Genomic DNA, 12,028 nt, shown 5'->3' on the forward strand with positions numbered 1-12,028 from the left:
TACCACAGTTTATCTCACACTGAAACCATGCCAGCCTCTGTCCCCCAAGAGATCCTCAATAATGTTGCATTAATTGCTGAGTATTGCTCTGAGGGCAGTCAGCTTTCCCTTCTTTTTTGTGACATCTTCAGTGTTGCTTTGGATGAGCAAGCAGCAGCCCATGTTAGTCATCTTTTCAAAAACCAAAAATGCACACATTTTGGAAGCTTCCGTCAACGTAAAATATAACTTTCTAATATTTACTTAATATATTGGTAGTAATTCTGTTTCATAAGAAGTAAAAGCAAACTAAGGAAGAATACCTGCATGGGGACATTTTATGTAGAATCTCAGGAGGATTTCCTTATCTATTAAATGTGAAAAGAAAAACATAGGAGAATTTACTCTAAACTTTTGTTGCATTTGCATAATTAATAGAAAATGTTACAAGTCTATGTAGTTAACATATATTTCAAGGTTTCTAAAGTCAGTTCATTTTCTTGAAATTTGAATACAGGACTTAAACCAAATATAAAATAAATTACCCTAAAGGAAACTATATCATGATATCAAACTTAAGATCATCTATTTGAAGGAATGATTTTTGCTTTGATCCCAATATAGTTGGGTGTTCTGTTCATATTTTAATAGGTTCAGAATACTACCTGAAGTTCTGTATCACATCCCCACACTTGAAACAATTTTGATTAGTAACAATCAGGTTGGATCTGTAGACCCTCAGAAAATGAAGGCAATGGAAAATCTGATGACATTGGACCTTCAAAATAATGACCTCCTACAAATTCCACCCGAGCTTGGTAATTGTGTGACCTTAAGGTAACTACACTATTCTACTAAGTGTTTCCATTTATTTGATCAATTTATAAGTTGTTTCTTTTCTCTTGTTGAGGTACTCTCACAGGAAAGTTGAATTAAAAAATTTAATGTTGTGTTAAAAATAACAGGTAACAAAATCCAGAATCCCAATTCCATTTTTCAAGTTTTACCAAATAATATATTTTTAAGCTTGGTTTGTATGGTATCATATATGTGTACATATAGTAACTGTCTTCGGATACTTTTGTCATCACTGTGTATGTGTATAACTTGAAACTCCACTGCAAAATAATGTCAGGGAAATATAAACTCCCCAGTTATGCGTACAAGGTTTTTTAAAATCTGATTAGAGATTATCACCATTTATTTCAAGGCCAGCATGGTCTTTCTTATTCTTTGCGTTGACTGTTACCTTAGCCTCAAATGCCTCTACCCCGCTTTTATTAGTTATCAACCTAAATATCATCTTTGAAAATCTTTCCTCTTCTCCAAGCGGAGTTAGTCCCTTCCTCTGATTTTCCATCCTGCTTTGTTTGGACTCATTTGTATCATTTCTTTTTCCTCCTTTAGAAGAGCATTGTCCCAGTGCCTAGAACACAGTAAGCACTCAATAAGTGCTTGTTAGATGAATATAAAGAGAGTTTAAGATGTCAATAGAAAGCCAAGTACTTAAGCAGAATGTGTCAAAAGGAATTTAGTTATTGAGAACTATATATGATGGGCATATTTTACTAGGGCAGCACTGACATCTGCTTTGGTGCCTCATATTAGTGAATTGTAAGAGCCAAATACAGTTTCTTCTTGTTATTTGCAGTAGTTATATTTTATAAAGTCTCTGTGAACACCAAATTAGTGAATACTGAACCATTATTGCTAGGGGAAGTATAAAGTTAGGCTCTTTCGAGCCTCTGATCACCTTTTCATGAACCAGTCAATATGGAACCTTGTATGTGTGTTTCCGTATTTAATATTATTTATTCATTAACATTAAACTGTGGCCAAACAACACTATAATTCATGCCTGAATGAAGCCTATCTGGTATATATGTTTTCTCAGGAAGGCAAACAACAGCCTTCTTGCGTTTAGGAAAAGTAAACACTTCAGCACTACACTTGCAGGCCATTTTAAACAGTGACATCACCAACACAAAGTACAAAAATGCAAAAACTGTTGCATGACTAAGTAGACCACAGAAAGGACACTTGATTACAGTGTGAGAACTGACACACGAAGGGAGAGTATCACCTTTCTGACCTCAGCTGAGAATGTGCCCGGTGATTGACTCAAATTTTTTGCTCTCTGTGCGTATCCAAAAATGACCTCGAAAGTGCCCTGTGTATTGATTTTGGGGTTACTAATAATTTTTAGTGGTAGGCAAATTAGCACATACGGAGTCTGTGAATAATGAGGATTGGCTATAATTCATTCCTTTTTATAAATTAAGAAAATCAACCTTCAAAAGAATCCCCACAGCCCATGGAAATATTGAAGATATCATTTAGATCTGTTGTATAATATGGTATGAATCCTTTGGCTTTTGTTGATACAAACACTTATAGTATTAAAAATTAAAATAAAAGTCTCTTTATCTTATAATTTATTTCATTAATTTTATAAAGAAACAAGTCAACCAGTCCTCAAATCTTAATTGAACCTCATTTTAGAACATGCAAATAGATTTTCTGTGTGTATCTGGTCAAGGGAGGTAGAGAGCAGGGATTTGTCAATGTTTACCATGGTGGAGGGGGCATATTTTGATTACATTATAGCCCTTGGTATACTGATAAGTATGCTCATTCTAATGTATAAATATAATTCAACCATGTAGTGTATGGTCATTATAAGATTGAGGAGAAGATGGGTAAAATGGTGGCTCACAGCTCCTCAGTTTAACAGTGGTATGATTTTGGGACACGTCTATCTGTCTTCTCTGAACTTATGTTTCCTTATCTACTAAATAGGAATATCCGTGGTGTCTACATCCATAGGATTGTTAAGATAATTGAGAGAGTCAGTGAATATAAATTACTCAGCACAATACCTTTCCTATAATAAGTATTCAATTAATGTTATTTGAATTATTATTGTAGTTCTAATTCCAACTATTGAAATGCTTTGATTTGAAAAGGGACAAATAGAGAAAAATACACAGATTTATTTATAAAATTGCAAATGAAATTAGAAGAAAAGCCTCCCTAATGGAAAATGTTATAATTCTTAATTCTCTCTTTTGTTTAGAACACTACTACTAGATGGAAATCCATTCCGTGTTCCTCGAGCAGCCATATTAATGAAAGGAACAGCTGCTATTCTGGAATATTTGAGAGACCGGATTCCTACTTAAATTGAGAGTTGGTTTTATATCTTGGTTATGTTAATTCTTAGATTTCTTACATTGATAAGTAACATTTTTCTAAGGTATTGTGCATTCGTAATGATGATAGCCACATACAGTGTTCATGCATTTATTCTGAAAGTTTTGCATAAGATTTATCCTACTTTCATTCCTTATAAGATAGGAAACAGTTTCTTCAGAAGTGGATTTTTATTTAAGTTAGTTTGATATTTTTATAATGATAAAGCATTTTTTTAGAAGTGGGATTTTTCCCACCATTTCTGTTTGTGTTACATTTAATGTGACCAGTTGATTTGAATATGATCATCTAATTTTTACCTTTTTGTTAGATATAAAATTGAATTGAATTTTATTTAAAACTGTTCTTTGGCATTTAAAAAGTAAGGCTTTTCCTTACCCATGGTAAGACTTCTGTGATTTGGTTGGTCTTGGTATAAGTTTTAAATTAACAGTCACTATCTTTTTGTTTTAATCTAGTTGCTTTTGTTTTAATCTAGTTGAAATGTTTCTTGTCTAGCCTTTTCCCCACATTTTATGAAACCATTTTGTCATAATTTCTAACGTAACAGAAATGTTACATGAGATGTAGTTATTGGTAGAGAAAACAGTAAAAGTATTGTTTAAGTTACTCTCACAGTTTTGAATTCAAGTTTTTATAAAATAATTTCTTACTATTAAGTTTCCATACAGTAACCTACTACTTGCAGATTCAAGAAATTTGAAGGGGTTGGATCTGCATATTTTTCCCTCAGAGTGCGTTTAAAAATACCATTTGTTCTTCTTTACAAAAGTACTGAAGAACTTATTTTAATTCTATAGATATCAGCAACAAAAAAATAACTAATAACATATACCACATAGAAATCTTTGAAATTTCTTAGTAACTTACTAAGCAGATATTTGTATATGTTATCTACTCTGTTGGTGTGTTCTAATCCAGACTTGTGCTTTTTTTTTTTTTTTTTTTTTCCCATTTCCAGGGCCTTACTTTTCAAATTTACTTCTAATCTTCATAAGACTAAACTTGTAGTCCTATGGAAACTTTCTAAAGGGGAATTTATTACAGGTTAACTTGATTTAGTAAAAAGAAAATAGAAATATTTCTGTTTACACCAAAAATGTCAGAGGTAGGCTGATCAGTCATTATAAAACTTACCATGTGATTCTGTTAAAGCTATAGCCCATCAATAGAGTGTATGTTAATTTATATAGATAGGTAGGTAGCTAGCTTTTGGGTGATTGAAGCATGCTCATATTATGAAAAAGTGCATTGCTAATAAAAATACAACATGTTCATAATATTTCCAGCATTGATTATAATGGTTGTTTTGACTTAAAAAAAAAAAAAAAAACCCTTTTCATACTACAGCTCTGTGGCTAAGAAATCTGCTTCGATATTAAACAAAAGACACTTTACAATAAGGTGACATTTTATTATTTATACAATAAAGAGACTTTTATGTTATTCAAAACACATTTTTAAATACTGAAAAAGTTGAGTACACCAAAGCCGAAAAATGGCTCTGCTATACACTGCACAGCATTATTTTAGTCCCTGTATTTTGTATCTGTACAGAAAGCATCTTCAAAATGCATCCTAATCACATTGTACACCTTTACCAATTAGTGTCAATACATAAAATAAACTGGAGAGTACAGCTTGCATTTGCAAATTAACTGACAAAGTAATTAATTTCACTGATTCAGTAAATTTAAAATATAGATTCATAGGACTCCTTTGCACATAAAATGAAGCAGCTTTCAAGGTCATTATGGTCTCATACTGCAAAAAAACCATTAAGTACATTCACAATCTATGTTAATAAAGTAGTAAATATGTCTTCATTCAGTTTTTATTTACATCAATATGTAGTTCAACTAAAAAGTACTGTTAATTGTGATACATTTTTAGCACATACAAAAATGACAACTTTTTATATATAATTGAAGCTCAAAATCACAATTATCTCAAAATATTAATTACAATACAGCCATTTCAATTAAACATGTCATGATTTAATTTTTTTATAAAATGGTAAAATTTTTTACTAAAGTAAGCAATTTATTTTGAATTGGCTAGAGTTCAACCATGTAGAAAACCTTAAATGTTAAGAGTTGTTTCTTGCCCCCTCCCACCCAAATTTGTATACAGCCACCTAGGCTAGCAAAGAGACAGAAAAGGCCCCAATTTATAAAGATTAAGCCTCTTTTGCTATACTGCTGTGGCTTGTTGTTTCTTCCATAAAAGCTTTACAAGGGGAGTGTCAATAAACTATGCAATGAAATGCATGCATTAATATACAGTATGTCTATGTAAAATGTTAAGTGTTTACCAGTGCACATTAAAATGTTCACAAAGACTGCAAAAGAAGTCATAAAGTAGCATTTATAAAGATATACCAGTTGCAAACTGTGAACTTGAAAACTACTTGATAACATAATGAAATTTCTTTGAGAACAGATCCCAATTCAAGTTCTTTCTCTGGCTAAAGGAGTTCTAGTTACTTGGCCTTAAGATGTCACTGTTGTCCTGCACATATGGTAGTGAAGTCAGATGTTGAAAAAGAATGAGTCTAGAAGACTGTCTTCATCTTACTAAAATAATGGCCCGATGTTGCATCACTACATAGGAATTTTTCTTGAAGAGTGAAATATTTCACTAACTGAATTATATGATCTCAAAGGAAAAATGTATAATTTGTATGTATGCACATGTGTTTAGCATATGAAAAATATTAATATAAATAGGTGGAATTAGAATGTCTTTACACAGGAATAAAAAGATTGAGTCGTGCCCCCCCCCAATAACTAAGATCCAAAGTAATTAATTGTCAGTTACTTTAGGAATGAAAGAACAATTTTCATGGATACTTAAAAGTCTAAAATCCTAGTACCTAATATCCTTATACTTATAATTCTTTATAGACCAATTAAAAATCTATCACTGTCTATTTATAATTGCTGCTGTTAATACTTCTTCTTTGAGTAGAAAGAGACCATATTTCATATTACAGTTTACTTATATACAGCTGGGTGGGGGGTGCTGTTGGATGGTTAAAAAGTGGGAAAAATGAAACTACAGCACTAACAACCTTACTTTTACACGGTTATTTGAGATGGTCTTTGAAATTTACAAACAATTTAGTAGATTCACCTCTGATTTTTTTAACTAGGAAAAAATTACTCCTTATATGAAGACAATGCCATTGTCCTTAAGCTTCCTTTAGTCCCTTCTACACACTGAGTCCAAAAAGAAACTTGACTGGCTTTGAGACAAAAATATCCAGCTTATCAGTTATCTTTCTCTTCATTCCAAACAGAAAACAGTAAGGCTAGCGTTTTCAAGGAGAAAAATGCAGTTGAGGATGTTATAGGGAAATACTTAAACATCAGAAAGCAGTATAAAACGTTTATTGCATTCCATTGACACTAGGTGTCATCAAAGCTAAAACCAAATTTCCTAGAGTAAAACTTAACATACAACATTACTCACTGCCCTGAACAGATGTCTTTTCCACATTCAAGACCAATGAGAGTCCTCTGAGTGGAAAGACTCTACAAGTATTGAATATAAAATTTATTTTGGCATTACATTCTGAAAATAAATTACTATTCTAACAAATATGGGAACCGCTTTATGTTGTATCTGCCTGAGACTTGCAACTTGTTTTTCCTATGGACTTTCCAAAAAATTACATAAGATTTCCTGACTAAATAGATGTTCTTTAGTAGAGCACTGGGGAAGGGGAAGAGAGACGGAAAGATACAAAGAAATATTATGTGATTTCTTTTGTCCATTCATCAAATGCTTTCCTTTATCTAACTACCATAAAAGTTGACCTGCATACCTGGGCATTATTTAATCTCATTATTTTACCTGTGCAAAACAAGTGTGCAAAGAAAAACACCTATATACCTGTGTCTATGTGAGACACAAAACCTGAGTCACAATAAAAAGTTTTTAATATAAGAAAACTTTTCTTAATGTAGGAAAATAATCTTTAAAGGGCCAAAAATACCTTTGTACAATATAATCAGCTGACTTTAAAACTTCACTGTGCTTAAGGATCACCTATTTTTTTAAGACCCAACGAAAAAAAGAATCATTTACATTTGATCATTCATTTTCTTAACTAGAGATACCCACATTTTTATTTCTAACATCTATTTTCATTCCCCTGAATTCATTAACTTTAAAAAAAAAATAAAAAGCACATTCAGCATGTGTTTAATTTCTGATGAACAGTTCCTGATTTTTTTTCTAAGTTCTGAGGACATAGGAGATTTGGGGTTGCTAGGCCTATAACTTACTGCCAAGCCACAGTGGAATTCTAGAATTCAAAATAAAATATATAATCTGTTACTAAGGGGAAGATTCCTTGGAAAAATATTTTGTAAATGGAGTTGGGCCAAAGTCTGCAGAAAGCTATTCACTCATTTGCAGGCTCCCGTTCTGCAGACAGTTAACTCAAAAACTCCTTTTTTCACTACGCTCCATTTCCTTCACGTTTGGTAGGGTTCTTACCTTTTCCTTACTTGAACCCTGAATTGTCCCAACTGTAGCCACATATGAGCCACCACTTCCAAGGTTTCCTTTGCTTCTCTACATCTTTGTTATCTCTTCCTCTTCCTCAAGAGCTCGATTCTCTAGGATGACTCCTTGCCTTCCCCTCATGTGCCACTTAATTACTCATTGGGAGAAAATCTGTTTGTCTCCCATTGTCCTAAAATTAGACACCGATTTAAGGCCCCATTTGGGACCTACTTATTCCCTGGGCTGTATACATCTCAGATGCATACTGAGGATATTTTATAGAAAAATGAGTGCAAGTTGCTTCTCCTGTGTTGCCTCCAAATAGCCATTGCCATTAGTTAAACATTTCTATCTGTAAGTCACTGACAGAAGAGGACGCCATCTGAATAAAAAAGGTTCAGTCTTGGCATCTGTAGTTGGGTAGGAGGGTGCTTCGAATACTTGAATCAAAAGGTGAAGGGATTCTGGGCAGTGGGCCTGGTTTGAGAACAGGGTGGGAAAGAACATCGGTGGTGTAGGGGATTAAAGGCATTAGTCTAGGGAACCATAGTCTCTCTCTCTGCCTTTTCATACAACACTTGCCTGAGGATCACTAGAAGGATTTTGTATTGTACAGAAGGCTAAAAGCAGAGTCACACTTTCTCTGCCAATAGACTCGTTACCATGGGAACCAATGCAGAAAAATGAACATATGACAAGAAGCTGAGGATTAAATGTGGAGAAAATTGATAGGGAGTTGGTTTCTACATGGCAATTTGATCTTCAGAGATTTAAAGAAATAGGATGTTCCTTGTGTGGTCTGACCAATGAAAATGGACAAAATGACTTGCTCGTAGCTGGTCCTGGAGGCTGAGATGTGGGGAATGTGGAGAGAAAGCAGTAAGCATGTTGTAGTTTGGATAAGGGGAGCTCAATAAAATCCAGTGCCATCCCTGGTGAGGTTAAATTCCTCAGCCCAAATGTCGGGTTAACCATATAATCAAAACTGCCCTTTGAAAGACAGTCTGCTGTGACAAATTCTCTTCTCACCCTTCCAAAGCCAGGACACTTTACCTGACAAAAGTATTGCACACCTAATATATTATTGCTCGAAACATTTTCCCAAACATTAAAAAAAAAAAATAACCACAACTTTAAATTTGTGCTTCCCTTCCCCCAACAAGCAGCTACTGTAAGTAGCCTAGAATTTAAATTAGTTTTTAATTAAGGAAATAATTATTTCACTTCACCTGAGACAAGTCCTCTCTGTATATACTCCTCTGTTATTCTGGAGTTGATAATAAACTGATTAAACCAGACTCTAGGATTCCAAGGCACTCTGTAACAAAGACTTGGAAGTTTCAGCAAGGACTTGAAGTTTCAGCCTAATCTGAGAAAGGCAGACCTACACATTGTACTTTTAGAGCTCTAGGGCAACTGCACCATCCTGTCCCAAGCTTCCCAAAAGGCTGTTCTCTGAAATCCTGTGAGTAAGCCTCATTTCTGTGACTTAAGCTTTTGGCCCATATTTAAATGTAATTGTCCTGAGGAGATGAGGGGAAGTCACACTGTAGATGATTTATTTGATCCTACCTGGAGAGCTAGTTTTCAAAAGTAGTAGTGACACCCTTTCCCTGACCCACCCTCCCAACACACACAAAAACTAGAAACAACACCAGCCAGGAAGTAGGAGACAAACTTATTGGTTAGTGGTCTTTAGGGTACATCTAATTGCAGATGATCTGGATAAAATAAGCTCTTTGTGCTTAGTACACTGGACATAGATTTCACTAGAAATGCTTATTGCTTTCTCACTAATGATTTCCTATTCTATTTGTTTGAGTTTCTTACTGAAGCCTTTGATAATCCCAACAATGAGTTCTTGAAATGCCAAAAGCCCGTTAATTTCTGTTTTTCCAAGAGTGGTTGGAGGATTCTGAAATCCCATAAAAATGCCTGAAGTTTCCTCCACTTGCAGTTTGGAGGCAAACTTGATAAACAGAGATTTGAGTACAGTGGTCTTGCTTATGCTAAAATAATTTCTTTGATAAATATTCCAGTGAATTTCAGGATTTGAGACTTGTATGGTTGGCTTTTGCAGGGAGGAAGCAATATAATAACCTGACATAGGACTAATCTTTAAAGCCACATGAAAGACTGCTTTATTCTAGGGACAGGTAAGTGCATCTCTTTCTGAGGGAAGTAAAGCACAGTAGGGTCTTCACAAGTTATGCCTTAGAATTTGACATATGATAAATAAGACACTGCTTCTTTTCATTTCTGATATGGTCTCTAAAATCAGGTAGCAGATGCCTGGAGGAAGACTAATTGGTGTGGATTAAGCTAAAGAATGATTAGTTTCTTTGTGACTTTGTACTGGTCTTGGACAGAGTTGAGTTCCTCCTGGCTGAGAGGCCCCCTGACACAATTGTATTTAATAGTTTTACCACATCCATTCATTCTTCACACAAGAATTTAAAACTGTTGTAACACATGTCATGATGTATTGAGAATTTAAATTTGATTCCTTCAATTTTTTTAGTCAATTTGGTTTCTCCTCTCAGTTTTCTTTGAGGTTGTGTAAGTGATTCCCTGCTTTATCATGTACCCTAAGGAGTTAGAGACATAACTTTCACAGAGTTTTCTCTAGTTTAGCAGATAGTTCAGCACATAGTTCACAAAAGAACCAATCTTGGCACTATTAGGAAGTTTATTGCTTTCAGCTCTCACAAGAATTTGGAAATACAAAAGCTGACTTAATGAGTGGAATGATGATGTCTGCATAGTAGGAATGTGGTAAGTCCAGAGTTCAGGTCCTGACTGTGGTTAATAAAATTGTATTAAATAGTGGAGATTCGCTAAAATGGTAGATTTCGGGTGCTCTCACCACACATGCACACACACACACACACAAACACAAAAGGTAACTGTGAGGAGAGGAGTTAATTATCTTGAGTAGTAATAATTGCACTGATGTATTTATATATCAAATCCTCATGTTGTACACCTTAAGTATACACAATTTTATTAAAAAAACAACTAAAAAACAAGGGCATCACACCCCATAGCTGTTAAATAAACATTTCCATTTAATAGTGCAAAAAAAAAAAAGATGGCTTTTTCATGTTGGCCATTGAATATATATAGAGATATTGGGCTTTTCCCAATAATTTTCTTTCTTTTTTTTTTTTTTTAAAGATTTTATTTATTTATTTGACAGAAATCACAAGTAGGCAGAAAGGCAGGCAGAGAGAGAGAGGGAGAAGCAGGCTTCCTGCTGAGGAGAGAGCCCGATGCGGGGCTCGATCCCAGGACCCTGGGATCATGACCTGAGCCGAAGGCAGAGGCTTTAACCCACTGAGCCACCCAGGCGCCCCTTCCCAATAGTTTTCAAACTTCATGTCCAGCAATATGCCCAAAGTGGTACTTGAGGGTCAGGAGCCCACTGGTTAAGTACTGAAGAAGCACAATCTCATTTTCAGCTGTAAACATGCTTTACAATTCACTGCAAATCGTTTTAATAAACTTACATTTTCTAATTTGATGCACAGAGACACTAAATGGCTCCAAGGGAAAAGCCAGTACTTCATCTGGCAACCTATTTTCCAGACCATGGTTGAACTGCTATACTTTCTGAACTCATCTTTATTATACAGTTGTTTCACCTCTAGGCTAATTCTAACCTGAGTTAAAAAAAAAACAAAAACCTTAATTATAACCTCAAAGAACAAACAAAAACTCTGGGATTTTGTTCGATGTAAAACATATCTGCTATTTCTATTGCAAGTGTCATTCCTGGCGATATTTTTCCCTCAGAATAATTTACGGGAATTTAAATGGCTACTGCTTCCTAGTGCTTAGAGGTGTTGCCCTGTGGAATTGCAGACAGTGAAGGATCTGGGATAGGCTCCAGGGGCACCTCCTCTCTCTCTCTGGACGGCATGCGTGAGACTCGGTCTGTATCTGCATACTTCCAGGCACTCTTTGATGTTTTACTTCCTAAAAATTTTTATTATAAGTGCTGCTCAGGTTGCTTTACTTATCGAACTCTAATGGGTCCTGTTCTGTTCATAAACACAAGCATCCTTCTAATAGTGGGGTGTTTGGTAACAGTAAAGAGTGATCTTTTCCTTGTCTGTAAGTGCATACGTATTTAGAATATCTAAGTTCACCAGAATTATGTGCATTTTTCTTGTGTTTAAAATACAAATGAATTATTTTAGAGCAAAGTTTCTTGAAACACCAAAGGTTCACTGTTCTATTCTCTCCTTTCCTCAGATTGATCTCTTTTAAGCGGCACAGTAGATCTTTGTTGCTAAGGTTCAGTGCTCTCCCTCCAGAA

General features: G+C 34.7%; 1 protein-coding gene across 1 annotated transcript in view; it reads left to right on the top strand.

Moving 5' to 3' along the window:
- Positions 1 to 4,595, top strand: part of LRRC40 (leucine rich repeat containing 40) — a 50,840-nt gene extending 46,245 nt beyond the window's left edge. Inside the window, exons 14-15 of the mRNA XM_047725084.1 lie at positions 631 to 816; positions 3,056 to 4,595. Of these exons, the coding sequence (XP_047581040.1) occupies positions 631 to 816; positions 3,056 to 3,161 (292 nt within the window). The 3' untranslated portion in view covers positions 3,162 to 4,595. The remainder of the gene's footprint in view (positions 1 to 630; positions 817 to 3,055) is intronic.
- The last annotated feature ends 7,433 nt before the right edge of the window (positions 4,596 to 12,028 follow it).

This window comes from Lutra lutra, chromosome 4 (assembly GCF_902655055.1).
Source record: "Lutra lutra chromosome 4, mLutLut1.2, whole genome shotgun sequence".
Taxonomy (NCBI): Eukaryota; Metazoa; Chordata; class Mammalia; order Carnivora; family Mustelidae; genus Lutra; species Lutra lutra.